General features: G+C 47.4%; 1 protein-coding gene across 2 annotated transcripts; it reads right to left on the bottom strand.

Moving 5' to 3' along the window:
- Positions 1 to 2,896: 2,896 nt before the first annotated feature.
- On the bottom strand, positions 2,897 to 21,852 carry C8H4orf54 (chromosome 8 C4orf54 homolog). Of its 2 annotated transcripts, XR_518655.4 has the most exons (3): positions 14,927 to 21,852; positions 7,045 to 7,166; positions 2,897 to 4,443 (listed from the first exon to the last, which is right to left on the bottom strand). XR_518655.4 is itself a non-coding variant. In XM_008267569.4 (2 exons), exon 1 carries the CDS (start codon positions 20,360 to 20,362, stop codon positions 14,963 to 14,965), a length of 5,400 nt encoding a protein of 1,799 aa, XP_008265791.3. In that variant the 5' UTR covers positions 20,363 to 21,852; the 3' UTR covers positions 2,897 to 7,166; positions 14,927 to 14,962. The 2 variants fall into 2 exon arrangements, 1 of the variants encoding a protein (XP_008265791.3); XM_008267569.4 differs by having other exon boundaries at positions 2,897 to 7,166.
- Between the last annotated feature and the right edge of the window lie 1,693 nt (positions 21,853 to 23,545).

The raw sequence follows: 23,545 nt of genomic DNA, 5'->3' as shown, positions 1-23,545 counted from the left end.
AGAGGGAGTGGCTCACTGGGGATTAGGGCATGAACGTGATTGGTCAAGAGCTGAGTTCTCTGCTCAGGAATCATCCACGCTTCAAGGAAGTAGCCACTCTGGTTTGCTAGAGGCCCTGCTAAGATGCTGATCAGAGATTGCTGCGCCTGACCAGCGCCCCCTGAGTTGGAGTGAGGATTTGCACTGAAAACAGATGAAGTTTCCCAGGTCTGGAGTTCCTGGTCTGTTCACACCAGGCCCTCGAAGCTCCCTCGCCTGCCCCATGCTGGGTCGTTGACATGGATCTCTTCTTTATGGCTGTTGGCCAGTTTCCTCTTTCTATCTCCATGCCTTTGGCAAGGCTTAGACTAGACGGCTTCATCAGCATATCAGGCATTCTCACCATATTTCAAAGCTTCCTGAAATCCTAACCTCTTCATGAATCAGAGCACATGGCATATAGTAGGCATTCATTCTTTCCCAAAGAAAGTCGATTCCCTCCACATTGGAAACACAATGATTTCTTCCTTACCAGACTCCAACATATTGCCCAAAACACACACACACACAAAGCATGCCCATCAAACCCTTTATATACCAACAATCATTCTAGATTTTTTTCCTAGAATGTTTGAATGAACCTAGTCTCATCTAAGAACTGACTTTATAATCCCTTTTTTAAAAGTATATGTTTTGAAATACTTTTGAATGATGAGATGAATTCAAAACAAGTCCTTAAATTCTTTGCAACTCTTCTCATTGACATGTGGGATTTATGTTCCTTTCCATTGAACCTTAGTTCTATGATTGCTTGTCAAATAGAGACAGAAAAAGTGATGTTGTGACTCTCTCTGGAATAGACCTTAAGGAACTGCCGTGTCAACCCCCATTTTATTGCTCACTGCTACTCACTGCTAGAATTTAGCTGCCATGTTTTGAGGAAGCCCAAACAGCAAGAGGCCTTTTGCTCTTGAGCCCAGCTGAGTTCACTGCTGGCTGCTAGCTCAACTTGCTGGTCATGTGAGTGAATCATCTTGGAATCTGGATTCTCCAGTCCCTTGCCTGCTGCAGTGTGAAGCAGAGAACATCTCCCAGGTAGAGTCCTGCCTGAATTGCAGATTCATTAGCTAAACAAATGACATATGTTTTACGGTGCTAAGTTTTGGGATAGGTTGTTTCTCAGCAATCACAATGACAATACATAACTAGAAAAATGAGCGTGTTTGGCTATGAAAGGGCTTCTGGACATAGAATGGTGGGTCTGCAGTTGCATAGATTTACTGGGTGATTGTATGACTCAATACAAAAATGATGGAAAATTAGAGGATGAACAAGTAAGCTAAGGAGCATTAAAATGAAGGATGAGAAGAAGGAGAGGATTATAACAATAAGGAGAGAGGCTAGGGCAAAAATAAACTCAACAATCAATGAAACTCTATGCCAGAGCTGGTAGGGAGCTATTCAAGAGTAGAAATATTAATGGTTCAAGTTTAAGGTGATTGCTAATGTAACTGCTTGCCATGTTTTGAACCATCCGCTCATTCCCACCCCACTAACGCTAAGCCCTCAGCAAAATCCTAACATCCATATGTGTGAGTACTTCAAAAAAAATTTGTGGAAAATTGAAATTAAAAGATGTTTATTTGGTACAAAAATCTTGAAGTCTACTCATAGTGTTTTCATATTATGCATTTTCCAAGAAATTTTTGAAGACCCCTTGTTATGATTTGCTTAATGGTTTGGGTGCCCCCGAAGGCCCATGTGTTTAGGCTTAGTCCTCAAAGTCCTGCGTTCATGGCTAATGCATTAGGGGTGGAAACATGACTTAAATATGGCATCTAGAAGATGGACCTAGTGAGAGATCGTTGGGTTGTTGAGGGGCTTACTCTCAGGATGTGGTTCTCACAAGAGTTGGTTTTGTAAGCTGGGCAAACTTCCTGTCCCTCTCTGCTTCCTGGCTTGCTTTGTAATACTTCCTGGGTGTAGGTTTTGCCATTCACCATTCTTATCAGTCACCAGACTGATAGGCTTGGACAGTGAACCACAGAACAATAAGCCAAAAATAAACTTTCTTCCTTCCTAGATTGCTCCTCTTTGGTATCTTAGTTAACGTGATGAAAAGCTGGCTAATACACCTCTTGCAGTCCCTGAGTCTAGAACACTCAGGATTGGGTGGTTTCATGGCCATGAAGGCTAATGGGGTGATGCTACACAGAGAAAAACATCAGACACTTTACACAAAATGGAGAACGTAGTTTGAGAATTCACTGGGAAGAAGATCTGGAAAACCGGAGGTGAAAATATAAGGCCAGGAACTGCTTTCTCAGGCTCTGTATTTCCTAACCCTAGGACATAAAGTGAGGAATCCTGACATTATTCTTGGCGGAATATAAGCTAACGAGTTTGGGGGCTTTAATCTTAAGATTTTACAGTGCCCTCCATTGGCCAGTGATTGATTTAAGGCACAGGTTATGCACTGACCCAACTCTCTGATACTAGTTTGTGAGAAGGATAACCACAATTACTTAACTGGGCTTCAGAGGGGGACCTCAGGGATGCTTGTTTTCCAAGCTGCTATTTGGTGTCAGTGGCATGTCAAACATCCAAGTCAGTGCTCTCGCCAGGGCTACTTAATAAGGCAAGCTTCGGTCCAGCTCCTTCAGTTGGCGAGATGAAGAGCTCTGGGCACAGGGAAACATCCACCTCGGACTTAACAACCTTTAGAGGCGTAAGATGATCAACTTGTTTTGTCTTAACCCACTGCACTTACGGTCATTTGTCACCATGACAATAAAAATAACTAAAACCCGGATGTGACATATGAATATTTTAGTTAAATGAATGGTGAAAGTTAGAAGGCAGAAGAATAAAGAATGTTCAAATCTTGTTTTTTAAATTAAAGACAAATAATACATAGTTCTTTTGCAGTTACTTTTACTGGAAAAAAAACCAACAAAACAAATTTTTCTTCAGAACAGTCAAAATAAAAGACCATTACACAAAATTGCACAGTCATTTACAAACGCTGGCGATTGAAAGATTAGCAGGCCAGTCTCACGGAATCCATGTCCAAGTAGTTTTCTCCATATGCAATAGACTGAGTAGGTAATTCTCAGAACTACTGGGCTGGATTCAAAGTCTGCTTGGCCGAGCTCACTGCATTCTATAATTGTATCACTTCAGACTTCAGTTAGGAACTTTTCCACCGCAATTTCTGTGTTGATTGCAGTTTAAAATTTCACATTCTTTCCATTTCCCACTGACTTGATTCATAGTCAGGGGTGTACTTCAGCATTATCCCACATCCTTCCCTACTTATCGCACAATTTACTCTGTCTGCTCAGACACAACTTCTACAGTCTGCACATTCTTTTCAACCATCACTGTCGTTACAATAGTATGATTTATATGTAAATACAGAAATGCACATCTTCAAAGAAGGGAGAAAAAGAAAGGACCACCTGTCAGAAAACAGACACAGGTGTGGTAGCTGTTTGAGGGAGCCCTGGGAAGGGCTTTCCACTATTAACACAAGTCTGCAAACAGCAATTATGAAGCTTAAAAAAAGAAAAAAAGGAAAAAAATCAAATTGGATGTGTGTGTATGTGTGTGTATCTTATTCTGCACCATTGTGAATGAAACAGGAATAAATCTGGTAGAGTGTGCCACAGTCGTAACATGAAACACTGCATGTTAACAGCTCACAGATGCTGCCAGGAACCCTCAGTTCTCTTCTGACATGGGGTGGGGTACAAAGGAACCCATCTTCAGAACCCTCCCTGGGCCTCAGCCCACGTGCCGCCTGTGGACGTGCTTGCTTTGCTGGGGGCCAGGGTCTGCAGTTCTGATGAGATTCAAGCTCAAGGCACCATTTAGCAATAGCACATGCTTTACCAAGGATTTTATGCACCTGTGAGGTCTACATAGGACCCATAAGTTAGTTAAGAGTAGATAAGCAGTCTCTTCAAAATATATATCTTATATATATGTGTAAATGTATATATATATATATATCCTAACATATTAATTAATTTGATTTTTATAAGCAGTTTTTATAAACAAACTTACACATTTTTTTTCCTCCTCAACAGTACTGGTAAAATTCAGGGCACCTTTTTCTTTCAAGTATTTGGGTAAAATACATACCCTGAGAATTTGGGGTGCAAACCTACACCTTGTAAACCATAGAATGAAACTCCTCCAGCACCACATAGGAAATTGTATACCATGAGAGTTTTTAAACACAAAGACTATTGTTGAATGTGTTTTCCCATGCACATACACATATTTATTATGAGATTATAGTCAGTCTACTGAGGAATCAATACTGTCCTGCAGTCCAAAGTACTGTTTCTGGTAACATGAGCATTCAATTTGTAGCAAACACAGACTTTCATATCTAAGAAGTAGAAAAGCAATTAAAATGCATTAAATCTCTTTAAGGCAGGGATGATAAAGTCAAATCTGAAATTAAAAAAAAGAATTTATATCATTAGATATCCCCTAACGATGTAAGGATTAATTTGCAATGTGAGTTAATATTTCAGATTTATCATAAAATGGCAAAATGTAATTTTGGTTTGTTTACTCAGTGATAAACAAACATATAAAAAACTCATATGCTAAGTCATTATTATCTGGGCTCCATTTAATCCTGAGGGCAATTTCAGTGAGTGCTTTCAAGAAAATACATTCCAGAGAATTAAATTTTCATACTAGTTACAAACGTGTTCAGTTTTCCAGAAATAATCAGGGCATATTTCAATATGATCCTTTTACCAACAGGGATAAAGAGGAAATAGATCAAGATTTCTCCAGACAAAGCCCTGTGGTTCTTCTGGAAAACTGAGCCACACATGAACCATGAGACAAAAGCACAAAAACCATATTGCAATTGTGATTAGATTCAAGCTCAAGGCATTATTTAGGACATGAAAATGAAAGGGCAGTTCAGTAGCTAAACGGACATTGTTGGGGTAATAGTTCTATGGGTCAGAAGGCTTCATAGACTTGTCATATTCCACATTGGTTGAAAAAGGAAGGGCACAGTTACTTCATTCAAATATCCTTGCAACCTCAAGAAATGACAAAACAATGAAACAAAGAAGCAAGGTTTACCTCACACCTATGAAAATGTTCTTTCCCAATAACTTGAGGTAGTAAATATCCTAGCAGCTTCGTATGGTTTGATGAAATAGAGAACCATTAAAGTATCAACAGGCAATATAGCATTCATAAAATTCCACTGGAAAGTTCCATTTGTAACCACTTGGGCATTCACTACATCCTTAGCTGCTTCTCAGAGGGTGGCAGCCTATTGAACAGAACTAACAAACAAACATGTCTCCTTTCTTTTCTAGTTTCTGACCTACTTCTTGAGAATTTAAGGCTCAGATCTGCTGGTGATATATACCTTGTGGATCCTCAGTCCCTCAACTCTACCACATTTCTAAAGAAGGAAGTGTTTCTTTTTTTGAGGGCCTTGATGAACAATGAGTCCCAACCTGGCCACTGGGCTCTCCTAAAAGCCACATGTGATCTTAAAATCATCGTAACAGCTTGGGTACTATCTATCTAAACCATATATGTTTCACCAGCTGTGCTCAAATGCCTGGGATTTCATGGTGCTGCTCTTTGTATAGGTTTAGTCCTTTGAAAGACATTCAACTTTCTTGTCTCAATATTAAGTAAACTCATACCCAGCTAGCCTCCTAAAAATGAGTAAGCATTGATGCTGTAAGATTTGTCTCCCCAAGTTAGGTTGTGGGGTGACTCCATTGATGTACCTGGCCAAGAGTCATTAGGATAAAGAATATGGCACAGAGGCAACATGCCTCATGTATCATGTCCCCCGGAGGCTATGGCTTCATTTCACTGCTCATCAGTCCAAGATATGACTGAATTTTAACAAGAAATGATTATTCCTGCTGCCTTAAACCTTTCCCCTTCCCCCAAGAAAACTTTTTGTAGAGTAAAGGCCCATTAAGGAATTTCCGGCTGTGAAAGTGAAATGGAGTTGTCCTTTACAGAGTCTAACTGGTCACTCTGAGAGCCTTGTGGCTAAGATCAACTAGAGTGTCTACTGCTATCAGTTTAAAAGATAAGCTAAATGTCTGTAGTTCAACCAACTCTTCAAGACTCACTGTGAGCACACACTCAGATAGCCTTCAGAATTAGGTTACAGCTGAGGCAATGTGGAAAATCGACGGGTTCTTGGCATCTTATAAAACCTGCCTCATAAGGAGCAGGTGCTGCCAATGCCAGGTTCCTGCTTGGGGGATGTCTGGGACTGGAGTGAATCAGAGCCATTGAGTCAGAGTTCATTTCTGTTCTACTGCCCTAAACACGCCACTCCTCAGGTCCCAAACATCCCGTGAGAGGCAGGAGTGTACATCTATGGAGGGAATCATTGAAGGAAAAAAATGCAATGAGGGTTGAATTTTTAAAAGGGAATAGATATGTCATACCTTTCTGAGCCTAAGAATTTAATTTTAAATGCAGTCACCAGCTCTTCAATAACCCAAACCATTCTATATTAAGGCAACAAATAAGTGTCATGGCCTTGTACAAATGGGAAAATTAAAGCACAAAAGTTAAAACAACTGTTTTTCGCAATCACATTTGAAATAATGCCAAACTCAGTAACAGAACACATAGTGCACAATCAAGAATGACTAGTTTGGCTGGCATGGGATTCCAAGTGCAGACCCACGATCGTACGTAAAACCTAAATATGCAAGACAACTTTGCCAGCTAGTCTTCACGTAATCTAAGAACCTAGAAGGAGCTCTGTGACCCTTATTACTGATGTTCTGACTTGGTTTACAACACAGCCAATCCCTTTCTTTTGTACGTTTGGATTGAGCAATGGAAATACTCAAGGGAGCACTTGTCAAGTTGTAAGTGTAGGAGGGAAGAAGCTGAGTAGAAAGCTTATACCCCATATTAAAGTATAAAAACACAGCTTCATGGGGGTGGGAAAATGCAAGCATTCAATCACCTTTGCAAAATTAAAATAACAAAAATTGCCTTAATAAGCTTGTTCAGAAAAATACAGAAACTTACACACTTGATTTATAAGAAGCTAAAATTAAAAACAACACATGTGGAAGAAGTTTTGCAGATGAATTCTTAGTGCTATTACAACACAACTTTAAAGAAGAATAGTCCACATTTCTGTCTTGCTCCTATAAAAAAATAGTCAAAGAAGAGATTGTTAGTTGTGAAAATAAATATCACTTTTAAAGCATCAAGAGAAACATTAAAAAATACTTTCTACTTAACTATTTGGCTAATTTCAACCTTAATAGTGATGCTATTCACATTTCAAAATATTATTTGACAAGTATGTTTCTAAACCTACAAGATATTATGGCTGACTGTAAGAAAATGCCCAAAGTGAAATCTCTTTGAAAACTGAATTAAATCCAATGAATTATCATGAATGTGGCTTTCGTGTTAAATGTTTAGTTTCACTGGCATTCATGGCAGGGATAACACAGTGATATACATCCGTTCCTAAAATCAGCATGAGGAATTGCTATTGACATCTACATTGAAACTTTAAAATCTACCTCCTTTTAGTAACCTAATTAAATGAGTAAATGCTATTCTCAGAGTTCTTGTAAAGTAAAGGAACTCTACCTAAATTATGAAAAATTTTACACAGTGCATTTTTTAATGAGATAAACTTGGTAGAACCCATCTACCTTAGTTAAAGCTATTCTAAGACAGGATTGACATGTTCAAAAGTGTGTTGAATGAAAAGTAGCCCTTTCTTTTCATCTATGTGTATGTAAGCTCTCGTCTACCCATTAGAACTTTGCCTGAAGAATATTTTTTCAACATCTGAGAGTTGATATTTTAACCTAATATTATCAAGACAGAAATAGAGTGGCCTACAGGTAATATCTGATGGGGATTAAAAAGACTTTATCATGTGAAAAATAACCTCCAATAAGTATTAAATATCAGCTATCCAACCAATTATATGCAATCAGAGTAGTGAGGCAAGGGATATTTTAGTCCTGTAATCTAGAAACAGACCTGCTTAAACACATGGAAGTCTATGGGAGTAGTTATGAATTATAGCTCATATGTTTCTTTCATTTAGTTTCATATTGTTTTATTGTTTTATATTTGATATTGAAAAATGGCCTTCAGAATGAAAGGGACTATTGTGTGACTGGAGACCTCTCATTTGCTAAATTTAAGTGTTCTCATCTTAGCACATACAGAGAAGCAACACGAAAGAAAATATAATTACAAGAGAGGAAAAGAAAATAGGAGAACAAGAAAAGTAATTTGAAGGCAGAGCCAAGGATTTGAAAACAGCTTAGGCTGAGTCCCAGGACAAGGTAAGGTTTGCAAAGAACTCCTAGAGCTGAGTTAAAAGGCACCAAGGGGAGATAAAAGGGGGAGAGGAGAAAGAGAGAGAGAGAGAGAGAGATTGTAATGCTTCCAACAGTGCAGGGTTAGCAGTCTCAGAACTGCAAGGGAAATCCATTGATACAATCTGCTGCCATTATTTAGGGACCACTATTCTACACATTGCCTTTTTTGTACATTCACAGGATATTGCTTCTGCTTATATTAACTTCAGAGAAATTTTATATGAAAGTAATAAGGGTGCCCCAAATCCCTGTTAAGGATAAGATAATAAAAACTGCCCACGTAGCTTATCAGAGGCCTCCTGGCTGATCAGGAAGAAGTCAGTGAAGACGAAAGGGGTGCTTGGCTCAGTGACTTCTCAGGATTTCAGAACCAGACACATGACAGAATTCGGCAGGGATGCTGGGTCAGATTTTCCCTTGCTCCACACAGGTCTGTGCCCAGACACAGAGGAAAATCACCACACGCAGCTGGCAAGCCATGCCCAGAGTTGTATAACATTCTGGAAGGCCTTAGCGGATACTAGAGTACCCTGACCCACAGCCAGTGGCCTGCCCTGAGGGGTGAGCCAGCTCAGAGGGAACCACAGAACGGCGGGCGTTGCCTCCAGATTGGGGAAATCCAGTGCCATTGTGGCCGCAGACTTCTGATGCTGCCCTGACAGCGAGCTAGGATAAGGGCTGCCTGCCTTCAAGCTCTGATGGAGAGATCTAAGAAAATAAAGGAATTCGAGGGCTGTCATGAAGGTCTAGAGAGATTACACAGTTACTGCATGTCATGTGCTGTGTGGTAGACCCTTTGTGATGGTTTCTAGTTCAACCTTCACAGCTCTTCTGAAAGATACCCCCCTTTCCCAGAAGAGGGAGACGGAGCTCAGAAAGGGTAATCACTTGTCTGGGTTATTAAAGCAACAGCATCAAAGCCACACAGCTTTCCTCCAACTAAAACACCTCAGCCCACTACACCACCTGCACATTCCACACTTCTCCCGCTATATACACAAAGATTTACTCCTGGGAGCCACAAGGCCTAGAAGTTCTGAAACTGGCTCGGATTCATTCTGGGGACACAGGATGTGATGACAAAGGACAGTTCATGTTTTAACGCAAAGAAAACACACTCAAGGGCTTGGTGTATTCTGGACATTGCCAGATACAGGGTCAATCTCTTACCTTAATCCCTTCCCCTGCCCCCCATCCTATAAAACACGGGCATGTCTCAGCAGTGAAATGGCTAGGAGATTCTTTCCTCTTGGATAGGACTTTCATATTTCTTTGAATGAAGCTGAAGTTAGGAAAACTGGCAGCAGGGCTGCAGTCAAACCCCAGCTGTGGTTTCTCCCTCCTCCACAAGGACATGCACGCCTCATATATTGAGTCTCTCACCAGGCTGATGTGGCCAAGAGGCAAAATGCAAAAAAATTTGAAGTTAGTTAGCAAGAAATGCCTGACACCTAAAGGGCAGACAAGGGAAGGGGGACAGTTCATGACAGAGAGCTGTGACCAGAGGGCAGAGAGCAATCAGTGTGAGCTAAGTGTCGCCTGCAGGAGCCTGGGCAGTGGAGCTCCAAGACCTGGGTTTCAGGGGCTGCTGATCTGAAGCAATGGGTTGAGAACAGCACCTGCTTGTTCAAAAATCCAATGACCTGATGTTCATATTGGTCTATAACAAATGAGGACTACACATTAGCTGTTACTTTTCATTTTTCATTACATTTTGAGAGAGTAGAGAAGAATGTCCTGGTAGTGGAGAAAGGCACAAAACAGTGAGCCAGAGGAAGGGTTCAATTCCATAAAGGGGAAAGGAAGAAAAGGAAAGGAAAAAAAAGACATTAAGAAGATAACAAAAGTAAAACAGCTCCTATGTGTAATAACTGGGAGAGGAACCCACAGCTAAGTGGCAGTGGTTGGGGGGTGGGGATAGATATGAACAAGCTGATTCTGGAATGTTATTATGGAGTGAACTGAAAATGAAATGCTCAGCTTGCCTCCCTGACCACTGCCTGCAGGTTGGGAAGGGCAGCCAGATCCCCATGTCTGGGGTGACTCACCAGCACTGCTCACAGCTTCAAAGAGCATTTGGGTGAAAGAGTGGGCAGGGTCTACTCGGTCCTGCCCTTTAAGCTGTCCAGTAAGTGGTGAAAACTAACTACCAAAAACATGAGGCCACCAGGCGATGCAAGCTAGAGCATTGAACAATGCAAGTTGATGTGAATGAGAAGGGGGAACTACAGGAAGGAATAAATTAGAAAAACACAAGAACAAAAAATGAGTTCTCAAACAAATGGCAAAGGAAACCCAGGGGCTTCACGGGCCAGACACTAGGAAGGAAAACCAGGAGAGCAGAGAGGCTGTAGGGAACAGAAGGGGCAATGGACAAGAAGAAGAAAGGAGCAAATGAAGAAGAGCCCATTGTACAATATTCAGGTTCAAGTTGCAGCTCTACTGCGAGTAAGCAAGGTACACCCAACCTCTTTAGCCCCACTTTCCTTCTGCACTTGTCATTCCAGGGAGCTGGGCTTGTTGATCCAGGGAGTCCTGTAGGGCCCCCTTAGAGAAGTCCATGGGAAAAACTGCCCTGAATCCAGCTCTGCTCTTCCCACTGCAGTTGCTGATGTGTGGGGCCCTGTTCAGAGGAGAGAGCTATCTCTGAGGAAGTAAGGAAAAATGAAAGACCAGGACTCTAGGAACACCATGAAGCACACTCAGAAATAAAGAAAGGAAATATTTGCATTCATATGAGAGAAAACAAGTGCAAGTCTATTATGCCTGGACCTAGCACCTCTACAGGCAGGGTGCTGATGAATCTTTCTTTTGTAGGTCCTGCATATTGACTTTAAGTGTATGCCCTTGTAACTGCTCTTTAGCATCAAGTCTCAATTAGAAATGCAAAAGAAAAATGTGGCATCTACGTGAGTGGGCAGGCGAAGATGTGAGGATGGAGAAGTCAGGGAAGGAAAAATATAGCCACATGTCTCAAATGAAAGAAAACTAGAACAAAAATAGTAGCACTAAAAAGGCATCAAAGAGCCTGTGAAGAAGGGACTTCTCAAACCAAAATAAACAAACCAGTAAGAAAGGCCTAACAATAACAGGGGGAGGGGCGAGGTCCTGGCCAACCATGATGGGCCCAGCACACTGGTGTGTCACAAATGTGTGACCGTGTGGCTGGCTGGCCTTGGGCCATCAGGTGCCAGTCACTGAACAGGCTTGTCCATTCATCACACTCTGCAGTGACATGACTAAATAACAATAAAATAAGTAGCAATAACAATCATCATTAATAATAATTGATAATAAGAATAATTAACAATAAAATATATAATAAGTATCTTTTGAGATGGGTGGTGACATAGCAGAATTTGAGAATCCTGATCACAGGGGCAGGAGAAGCTAGACAGATTCACCTACGAAAGCAAAAAATAAAGAAAATCCACAATGGGATAATCAGAAAGAGATAAGGGTAGCTGGTTATGCCCAAATACATATGAAGAGGATAAAGGGAAAGCTTCCTGTTATAACGTGGTGCTAAAAATAGATGATGAAATACTTATTATTTGAGCTGGAAGGAAGCGTGAAGGTTATGACAGGTCTTGAACCCTACTCTGCAGTTGTGTGCCCGGGTCCACCCTGTCCTGCGGAGTGTGTGCTCCTGACCTGAGGACCACACCAGGGCACACGTGGGTTTACAGTCCACTGGCAAGCACTCAGTGACTGGGAAAGTGTACTCAAGTGATTCATGTTTGTTGAATAAATGGGATAATTAGTGCATTGTGCTCAAACATTCATTTTACAAATGTCTAGGGGATAAACGGAAACATAGATAGATGGTTACTATCCACACACCTCTAGGGAGTAGATCTTGGGTGCCCTTGCTGCCTATACCTCTGCCATCCTTCTTTTGTTCCAAGTATCCCACTAAGGAACATCAAGTGCACCCTGCAGGGAGCATGGTGTGCTGCTGGAGGGAAACTCCAGCTCGAGGTCCTGGCTTTCTCACCCTCTGGGCACCTCAGCAAACCATTTCTTTCCAAATCTCAGTTTCTTTCTCTTAATGCTGTTTCTGGATCAAGTCATTTAAATGACCTCTCAGTTGAAAAGGGGACATAAAACCTCGCCCTCCTTCAAGGAAAACCTCTGTGATACATCTGGGTTTCAAAGGCAATGTGGGGCGGCACCCACCTTCCAACACCTCTCCCACTTGCCATCTGTACAAGCACTGATGGATGTTCTGTGAGTACCTGAACAGTGTTCATAAATTTGTTACTCATGGAAAAGACAGACGCACTTCTGTTTTTCAATCTATCTGACTTTTCTTTAGAAAGTGGCATAGAATCTTCAGGAAGATGAGTTTTGGAGAATTTTAACTCATTATGGGAGTCTAGCTAACTAGATTTTTCCCTCTCTAAAAAGCTAGCCTGGAGTTCCTGACTGCTGTTCTTAAATCAAGAAACTAGCTTTTGCCATTCTAGCTTCATAAGGGCTGTTTACTAAAATAATGGCTGTGCTTTCAAAAATGAAAAATTTTCAAAAACCACTGTTCAAGTCTTGAATTCTAAAAACTGTGCTTTCTATCTGTGTTTGATGGAAACAACTCCAAGTCTAATCTCTCCAGACTCAGCAAAGAGAAGAAATGCCAAGGGCGGCTGCCAAGGAGACACCCTGTGAGTGTGTGTCTGCGTGGTCCTCTCTCCTCTGCTCTCTGCCCCCACCCCTTCCTACTGCACCTCCACAGCCTCACAAAGGCCTCGCAGGATTAGCTGATCCAAAATAGCCCTAGGTAAACAACCTACCTGTCCAAGAGATTAAAATGTTTTTACCTAGAGGCGACTCTTCTCTTTCTACAAAACTAAGTCTAATTCTGAACCTCTTTCACACGCACATTCAATTTTTCCTTTATTCTCTATGCCAAGCAAAAGATGGATTATTTATCTTAATTCTCCTTCCTGGCTCTTTTTGTGATCATCACACAGTGCTTGTTGCAGATGCATGGAGAGAAACAATCCAACGCATTTATTTCTAGGTTGTTGCCCTAACCAGTCTTGGGCTTTCACCCAAATTCTTAAAGACCTGCCTGAGGATTTTTGAACAGTGCTTAATGTCGTTTTATAGTCCGATAAGTGGACTAATATTCAGTAACAATTTTTTTTTAGCTTGTAAAACACCATTCTATCAACTGACTTTCAGATCTATGTGGAGGGCTAGATACCGTGTCCCCTAGAGATGACACACGAATGAAAAACCATTCCTCATGCCCAAGATCCCTCAGCTGGGGAGAAGCTGTGAGATTGTAATCCAGTGATCTTAAATCCTAACTTAAGGCTCTTTCACTGCACAAAGCAATACTGGTCCTCTGTTACATTTCAGATCAGAGAAAGGGCTTATTTCTATTCTAGAAGCATGCACAAGGCTTGTCTTCTCTCCATCTCCTTGTTTGATTTGGTATATACAGTCTTCGAATCTCAACCTTTCCCATCTGAGGAAAGCAAGAGTATGCGTGGACAAAAATTGTCCCTACAGCTCTGACAGCTCTCTGCTCCCATTTGAAGGTGTCTTTGCCCTGGCTCATGTGTTTGACCTGAAGTGTCCTGGTGCAGAAAAGCCAGACTCACTCTTGCTATCAAGTTCCACGGACTGTATTTACAGCAGGGATCCCTGTCTGTGGATCTGGCTTAACCTACAAGTCAGGAGTCTGTTTTCTCTGATTTCCTCTTCAGAGGTATAAGCTAGACCTTGATTCTTTTTCTGAAGGGAGAGAAGGCAGATGTGACAAGGAGTGTGCAGCGTAGTGGATTCCAGGACTGGATCAAACGCAGCAGCTCCATCCGCGGAGCACCCTCAAATCCAGCTTCTCTTAGAGGTCAAACTATGTGTGTGTGTGCATGCATGTGTGTGTTCACGTGTGCAAGATATACTAAAGACCTCAGACTCACTCCAACAAAAGCTATTCTGCTCATCTACAAACTGAAAAACCAGAGTTTTAAAAATGCAGAACCTTTGTATAAGAATGTCAAGGGGGAAGATAGAAAAGAAAAGGGAAGACATGCAGTTCTGCAGATTTGGAAAATCTCCCTAACAGGAGGATGTCAGTTCTCAACTCCCCTTCCTCCTGGGTAGCAGACACATGAACGTGTTTCCAAGGATTTCCTAGGACAGTTGGTGTTTTGTCACCTGGGCTGTCAGGAACCAAGAGCAAGGCTCACCTCCACAAAATCCAGACCAGGTTTTCATGTCTTCCCCACTCCTGCCAACCTTTAAGGCCGGCTGAAGGGACAGATGGGAGGTTCGCTGTCCCTCCTACTCCCCGTGGGAAAAACACTTAGACAATTTGCAAAGGTCAAAGGGGAAGAAAGGCTGGCACGGGGACTGAAGAGTGGGAAGAGGAGGAAAGTGGTGAGAAAATCCACTCCTTCATAAAGCAGCTGGGGTTCTGTTCTTACTCTTCCCAAATGCCCATTTCCAGAGACAGCCCCTGTGCAATGAACGTCCCACTGCCAACACAAATGGGCCTGCTCTGACACCCTCTTCTCCCAGCTTACAGGGTAGAATCCACTCACCAGCAGCTGCTCCCTCTGGATCCCTGGTGACCGCCATCATCTGTGCTCCACCACAAAGCTCATGGTGGTGCCGTCAAAGGAAGGGGGCGCGATGATCCTGGGCCCCAGGGGCTGTGAAGTGATGCTGATGACGGGCTTGCCGTGCAGCTGGGCAAAGCCCTTGGCCCCCACGAGCTGGGACGTGGCTGCTGGGGCCGAGGAGGAAGGGGAGGCTGGAGACTGTCCGGAGGCCATGAAGTACGGCGCCTCAGAGAACGTCGCAGCTGCCTCTTTACTGGGGGGTTCTGCCGCCATGGGGGAGAGCTCGCTGCCCCCCGGCGTGTGAGCGATTGCCGTGGGCTGCAGGGCGTTGGGGGGCAGCACCGTGGGAAGAAACCCCGGGTAGATCATGTAGGTGGGTCCATAGGCCCCAGGACTCAGGGCCAGGGGAGGCACAGGGAGAGACATGGGAGCCACAGCTGGCTGCTGGGAGGTCATGGGCACATCCACATACTGACCCGTCTCTGGGTCGAACAGTCTCCTGGTCATGGGCTGCACTGGGGTGTCCACCAGATAGTACTGGCCGGTTGTCACATCCAGGAGCATCTTCCGCTGGGTCTGCTGGGGTTGCGGCTGCTGGAAGGGGTCTGTGGGGACGGCAGCTGGGCCTGCAGGTGCTGGGGCAGGCATGCCAGGCGGGGAGAAGCAGAGGACTTGAGGCTGGGTTCCCTGCAGGGTGAAAGGCAGTGAGGGTTGGTGGTAGATAGCAGTAGGGGGATGCTCGGGGCTTCGTGGCCCTGCAGCGGCTGCAGCAGCCGCAGCAGTAGCAGCAGCAATGGTCTCCCGGGAATTGTCAGGCTTGGTTCGCCACGCAGGCCGGCTGGTTCCACTGACCTGAGAGCCTTTGGGGCTGCTGGGGATCTGACTGCGGGCGCTGAGTGGGGGTAAGCTGCAGAGCGTGGCCGCTGAGGAGGCGGGGGGCGCCTCTGCTGCAGCTCCAGGCCTGCCAGGAAGCCCCCCGGCAGCCGCAGAGCCTGCCTTCAGCGGCATGGTCAGGTAACTCTCACAGTCACTGCTGCTCTTCTCCAGGCCCAGGCCACCTTTCCTGCTGCTCGCCTCGTCGGGAGGCGGTGCCCGCGCGGCCGGAGAGATCTTGAGCGACCGTAGTCCCTGCGCCTTGATGCCCTTGACTGCTGAGGGGCTCTCCGGAGAAGGCCCCTGGGGGAACTTGCCGGCGACGCCGCCGGTTTTCTGGGTGCTGCCGGCACTCACGGTGAGCACGTTGCGGTTGCTGGGGTAGGGCGGGAGGGGCTGCAGTGGGTGGCTTCTCTCCGCATCCTTGTGGACCGGGGGGATGTAGAGAGACCGGGGCCTCTCCCTGGCTAGGTTCTCAAAGGCGGCGGCGCGGGCAGACACGCTGTCGGCGCTGGGGTTGGAGTTTCTGCGCTGCAGGCGTTCGAGGGGAGCCCCGCGCAGCACCGCGGCGCCTTTCCTCGCCGGGCCACGCTCTTCCGTCTCACTCAGCCGTTTGGCCAGCTTGTCGGGGTCCCCCTCGGCACCCACGCCGCCCTCCCTCTCCTCGCTGGCGATGAGCGACAGGACGTGGCTGTCGGTCAGCATGGGCAAGGGGTCGCTTTTGCGTTTCCATTCGTTCCTGTTGAAGCTGTACAGCTCTTCCATGGACCTCACTGCCGCAGTCAGCTTCTCCAGGGCATTCCGGGCTGGTTTGGGGGCCTTCCCCTCCTCCTTGGCCGCCTCCTCCTCCTTGACCTTCTCCGGGGTCTTCTGGGCGGAAGCCTTGGAGACAATCTTAAGCACAGGCAGGTAGGAGCCCTGCTCAGGCTTGTTGGGCGCGATGGTGGCCACAGGAAGCCTGCCTGATGCTCTGTGAACCAAGACCGTCCCCTCTGGGGAGGAGGAGGGATCCAAGACCCTGCTGCTGCCCCCTTTGCCCACGCCTTCCCTGGGCTCTCGGTCCGTGCTGTCTTCTCCCTGGTTCACCACAGCCTGGCACGTGATCACCATCGGGGACAGGGATCCAGATCCACCGGATGCAGGAGCCAGCTGCCTGGGCTTGGGCCCGGTCAGCCCCTGCTCTGGGGTAACGCTGCCCTTGTCACTGCTATCCCCCGACCCTTTGATGAGTTTCCTGACGTCTCTCACCTGGTGGAGGGGCCCTTGAGTCTTGGACTTGTCTCTGACATCTCTCACCTGGAACTGGGGCACCTTTTCCAGGTTGTCCCCCCGGAAGAGCTTCTGCTGCGCCCTGCTGTTGTCCTCGATGGTCTTGAAGAGGTTGGAGGAGCTGCCCCCCGCCAGTTTGGGCGTGAGCAATTTGGCGATGTTGAAGTCCGAGCTGGGCTGTTGCACGCTCCCCAGCCGGATCTTGATTTCCGGAGCCTTGGGCCTGATCACCGCCGTGGAGGTGGCCTGGGCAGCGGGGTACTTGGTGGCCTGCTTCCCGGGGAGCTTGTCCTTGGGTGTCTGCTGAATATTGGGGACAAAGAGGCGAGACATGATGGTGGACTTGCTGGCCGAGATCTCGCCGAGGTCAGCCCTCCAGTCGCCCCCTTTGGGGAGCTTGAGCTTTCCGACCGGAGCTTTCTCGTCTCGCTTCTCCGCCTCCTTCTCCTTCCACGACCGGAAGGCGCTGTTCTGACTCCGGAGGAAGATGCCCTTGACCGTCTCCGAGGCACTCTTTTTAATTTCGCACACTTCTGTGTGTCCATCGGTGATATTCCGGCCGGAGCCCGCGGTGCTCTCCCGAGGAGTGCTAGCTTTGAACACTGGGGACTTAGAGCCGACCACCGAGCCCTCCCCGCCTGCGTCGGACACGCTGACCACGGTGTACTCAGAGCCGGCCTCCGAATGGCGGGAGTTCTGCCTCTGCAGGCCCCTGTCCCGCAGCTTCTCATTGCCAGGAGGCCCTTCCATCTCCTTGCAGGTGCCGGGGAGGTTGTGGTGGGACGTATCGCTGACCTCTCCCCTCTCCATTTTGAACTCGTGTTCCCGCTGCATCTTCTTGGAAATGACGTTTTTGAGCAGGCTGGATGCAAACTTGGACTTCTTCTGGGAGCCATCCGCGCGGGGGACTGGCTTGCCACTCTCAGAGGTCTCGGAGCCATCGTCCGTGTACACCGACCCAGAAGCCTTGCCGGAGCCTTTGGGGGCCCTGGAGGGCCCGGCAGCTGAGCTGGCCTTGCTCTCACTGCGGAGGTTCAGCGGTTCCAGCAGCGTGACGACGCGGGGGCCTGTCTGCACCTGCTTCTGGAAGCACAGGGGTGTCTCCACGTGCTTGATCTCCCCCTCAACCTTGCTGACCACGAACTCCAAGGCCTTGGTCTGGGACTTCTTGGACTGGATGTAGAGTTGGTCTGCAGCAGCGGCCTTGGCGCCGCAGCCCTTCCTCAGCCCTGCAGCCACAGAGGCCGCACTGCTCCTCAGCAGGCTCTGCTCCACCCTGGCTCCAACGCCCCCACATTTTAGATCCAGGAAGGTCGACCAGCGCCCAAAGCCCACTTCGGAGAGCGTGGCGGAGGACTCTCGGGAGCTGATGTTGAGAGCCTCAAAGTAGGGGTACGCAAGGCTCCGGAAGGCTCGGGAGGTCAGGTTACGCACCTCTTTGTCGGCATCGTCCAGCTCGCTCACGGCGCTGGAGGCCCCGCTGGAGTAGTCCACCAGCTCCTTCGCTCGGATGGCCCCGCACCTGGTTTGCAGGCGAGCAGGGACGGCAATGAATTTCTTTGCATGGTCCTGAGCCACGGCTGCAGCCGGGTTTTGCTTCAGGGAACTTGAATTGTGTTCAGCAGCTGTAGAGACGCGGAGGCTCATGTCGCCTTCATGCTTGGCAGCGTAAATAATGTTTTGCTTTGCACGCACGTTGCTAGGCTCATTTATAGCCCGGGAAGTCGGTTTGATTGATAGGAGGATCTGGCTTGCTGCACTCCCACAGCTGCTTGCGGCGGCTGCTGCCCCTGAAGCTGCCTCCCCGTGCTCCGGCAAGGACTCAGGCAGGGTGGCAGTGCCAGGGCCAGTGGGTGGGGGAGTGGGGTCACCGTCAGGGGGGCCGCTGCCGACTTCCGTGCTGCTGGTGTCACGACCACTGCTGCCGGCGCTGGGGCGGACCAGGTCGCTGCTGGTGGGGCTGGGCGTCCGCGTGGCGTTGGTGCTGGGAGTGGTGCTGAGGTAGCAGCTGTTGTCGTCGTCCTCTTCGGTCGGGGTGGTGATGTCCCCTGGGGTCTCGTCGCTGCCGCCGAAGGAGGCATAGTCCACGAACGAGTAGATCACGTTGTTGTCTTCGAAATCCCAGCGGGAGGCCAGGCCCACGTCGAAATCCATATCTTGCTCCACTTCACTCAGCTGGATCTCGTGGGTGGTGATGTAGTGAGCCTCCTCGTGTTTGGGGGGTTCCCTGCTGCCCTGCGACTTGGCAATGATGTCCCTGCACTCCGTGCTGTCCCCTGCCCCTCCCCCGCCGGCCCCTTCTCCCCCCCGGGGCTGGCAGCTCCCCAGGATCTCACTGCCCTCACTCTCAAAGCCTAAGGACGAAGAGGAGGTGGCCAGAGCCCCCGTGGATGTGGCAGAATCGGCCGTTTTGGAAAGGCCGTCCTCTTCTGCGTCGTCCACTGGGGACGAGGACACGGAGGAGGGGAAGCTGCCATCCCCCTCGGCAGTGCGGGAGAGCCGGGCGCTGGAGGGTGCGGCCGCAGCAGGATCCTTCCCGGGAGCTGGCGCCTGCTGCTCTCGGCCATTGGGCTCCTCTTGGGCTTTCTCCTTCGGGCTCCCCGAGGCCCGCTGGTCCCCAGGACGGTGCTCCAGGGTAAGTTTCACGGTGCGGGGACTGGCCCTCGGGGCTCCGGCTGAAGCGCACATCTCCACATACTTCGCCTCTCGCTGGGAGGAGGCCGGAGGCTTGGGAAGTGGCCGCAGCTGCTGCTTGAGCTCCCGGCTGCCTGGAGCGCCGCTGCCCTCGTCCCCCACTTCCACCGGTGCAGCCTGCGAACTCAGCTCGGGAGGGGCCGCTTCCATCCGGAGCCCTCGCCCGGGTCTCAGCGACAGGAAGAGGCAATGGTGAGCCCTGGGGCTGCCCTGGGTGCCTCTCAGCTCCTGGAGGGGCCGCAGAGTGGCCCGGAGCAGGGTCCCACGTGCCTGGACTAGCCCCAAAGCTGTAGGCACCGAGGCCGCTGCAGCCACCCCCGGCCAGTTGCTCAGCCTCTGTGGCGGGGCCGTGGCAAGCCTGCGGGAGCCGGCCAGGCGCCTGGATGGGGCAGCAGAGGTGGTCTGTGGCTGGGGGGCTGCTGCGCTGGCTGAGACTGTGGCCAGCGTCCGGCAGCTGAGCTGTCCTGTCCAGTTGTTTCCCTGGCACCGTGGGCAGCTGGGAGTCTGAATGCCACCGGCCACGGAAGGAGCAGCATCTGCAGGTCGACCCCGGGACTCCCAGAAATGAAAGGAAAGCATGTGCTGTTTTCTCCTGAAGCCTCGGCCCTTTCCTGGATGGGGCGAGAGGGGGTCACGTCATTCCAGAAATATTTTTAGTGTCCCTTCCCTAGTCCTACGGCAACCACACTTGAGGGCAGAGAAAAGAGGCTCGCCGGAGCTGCAACGAGGAGATGGGAGGTGGAGGAGGCATGTGTGTTCTAATTCAAGTCAACCAAATGTTCTGTGTCATCCATCAGACTTCCCCCAGGCAGAAGTGAGTCTCTGCTCACTGCCATCTTTCTCTCCCATCTCTGATGCAATGGGTTCCTCTCCTTAGTTCCTACATAAAATTCGCATTTCTTACTGTGTTTTAAATCCATGGGACACCCTGGAAATATTTCATAGTTTCCCTTGTACATATGGCAGCTTTATATTCACCTCCAAATCTAAGCCAACTCAGATGAGTTCTGATAATAAAACTTCTCAAAGGAGTAAAACATTCCATCCCTCTTTCTCCCAAAGTGAGGCTCAATGAAACCTAACCTGTCTGTCTCAAAATAGGCAGAACCTTTACTGTGCTGATTCCAAGTATAAGAGGGCTATTTTTCCAAGACCTAACACGCCATGCTTTCAATAAAAGTTTAATTATGGTCATTAGAGAGTAGTAGCAAACAGGGTCAAAATCAACACGAGTTCAAATACCTACAAATTCCAAGCAAACTCAAAAAACGTTTCCTGAGCTAGTCAAACCGTGGCAAGACAATATACCCCCAATTAAATATAGCCTGAGCTGCAGCCAAACGATCCAGTTACCCTGGCTGAGTTCCAGGCCCTCGGGCACTCAGTGGGAAAGCAGGAAAGAACAAGGAAGACTCTGCATGAGTACAGTGCGACTTGGAGGGAGGTTCAGAGAGGAAATGCGACCCGCTGGCTCGCCCCGTGGAAACGACGCCAGTACGCCAGGTCACTGGCTGCAAGGTACTTGCGCGATGCCGTGGTCGTGCAAGCACGGTTGGCCAGGTGGCCTGGGATGGGGGCCTGTGCCGGCCATCCTCGGAGCAGATTTCTCAGGCACTGCCAGTCGGGAGCCATGCTCTTGATTTTGGTGCGATCTGGCCCCCATCACCTGTCCGGCCCAGTGCTACCACTATACATAGTCTGTGTGTCACTTACACCGATTGAATAAAGCACTATTTTAAACATCCCTCCACATTTGGAGGGAACAAAAATAACACCATCAACCATCCCCTTCCAATATGAATGCCACCCCCACATGGAAAAATGTTCCTTCCTCGGAATAGACCTGTGGGTAGGTATGGAGTGGGAGCATCCACCTTCTCGTCCTCGGGATGTAGACAGCCCTGCCTTCTCCCCACGCCAGCTCCCTTCTGCCCACACCACTGCCATGAAAAGCATGACTTTTTTGGAAATATGGGGAACTACGACGTGAACATCACAATACAACTGGAAATATCAGGAATAGTACAATGTGAATGCAAAGCCAGAGCTCTAGGTGGAGAAAATGAAAAGGAAGAAACAAGAAGAGGAAAGGAATGAAAAAACAAGAAGGAGAAAGAGAATTTGCTAAATTTGGGGTCAGTTTTTTTGATTATGGAGAACCATGTTTAATGGCACAAAATCTTAGTTGTTTAATAACAGTGATTACAGCTAGAATATTAGTGCGACTTGATGTACTTTTTAGGGTACATATATTTTAATTATTAATTGCCATATTAGTTTGATTAGGTGTAACTATTGTCATGATTTTATAGATGGAAAACCTGAGGCGCAGAGGTGTTAAGAAATTACAGAGCAGAATTCAGTCCAGAGCGGGGACCTGAACCTGCTACACAGGCTTGCAGATTTCCACCTTAACCCGCTCTCCAGGGCACCCAGATAATCAAATGGAAGGGAGTAATTGATCCCCTTGGCAATTTCAACCACATGGCCACAAAGAAGCATGCAGTTTTGTTCATCTAATCAGCCTGGGTACACATTATGTGCTCAGGATGAAGGAACAGGATCCTATAAATAAAATGAAATGAAGTCTAGTTGGCTCCTGCAGGCAAGCAGAATATTTTCAGTGCCCCATTTTAATTCTGCGCGGAGGCTGACCGTGCCTTGGCTGATAAACCCCGAAGACCGCCTTGAGCACTGTAAGTCCTCAGAGTGCAGGACAAGGCAGAGTTTCTGCCCATCAAAGGCCTTATAGCCTAAGGAGGAATTTTCCCAGCACTTTCCATATGGCCTTGTCTGTCATGACAACTCAACAGATTTCAGCGGAGTTTCTCTCTACAGTTGGCAAACTACAAAATTGGAAGGTCAGATGCCCCGAGTATAGATTCAAACGCAATGGCTTCATTCCCCAAGTTCAGAAAATCTCTGTCTGGACGGAGTCTTTGCTCCCTCAGAGAGCACAGCCCTAGCCAAGGTTCTTCGGAAGCAAACAGAGAAAGTTGTGCTGAAAGAGGCACTTACCTCCAAAACACCTACTGTGGCTCCTTCACTGCTCTTTATCTACAGGGATGGCAGCACGAGAAAACAATTGGAGGGAAAACTCTTTCAAGCAAAGTCAATTTCCAAAAGAGTCAGGTTGCATTTAAACCAAAAGTTCTGTTTAAATATAAAAAGTTGAAAAGTTAAAGTAGGACAGGCTCTATTTAAAGAAGGAGAAAAACCTCTCATTCGTGGAAAAACAATGACCAATTGTGGGGTAAAGTAAAATACCTGAGAACCCCATCCTTGCACTCTGGCATTTTCAGAGTTCTGTGTCACTACATAGGACCACAAATGTGGATACTGCCGATTCTGTAGAGATAACTTGCTGTCCTTGGGAGCTGTGAGAGCTTTTATTCTTTAATATGACTCCAGTCACTTTTTTGACAGATGAACTCAGTGATTGCCTACCTGATCTCAACACTTGAGCAATTAACAGTGACTAATGTCACCAGTGTGAAGCCATGTTAAGCAGGCACACTTGCTAGATCAAGCAAGGTATACTCAGCCGATAACTTTATATGGAATTCAAGAGCAACAAAGGAAATGACTCGGTGTCATTATTTTTATCTCTGCAGAGAAAGTTCCTCAGCATTTCCTGAAAGTCCTGTGAGGTGCATCATAGTATATAAAACTTTAACATGATTAAAGAAGCCAAGAATGATGGCCAGACTGCCCACCAGTTGGTAAAAGGATATGGCTATTTTTAGAGTCTTTGACAGTGGC

This window comes from Oryctolagus cuniculus, chromosome 8 (assembly GCF_964237555.1).
Source record: "Oryctolagus cuniculus chromosome 8, mOryCun1.1, whole genome shotgun sequence".
Lineage (NCBI taxonomy): Eukaryota > Metazoa > Chordata > Mammalia > Lagomorpha > Leporidae > Oryctolagus > Oryctolagus cuniculus.
Note: the sequence above shows the minus strand (reverse complement) of the source record. Positions and strands in the feature narration are given on the sequence as shown.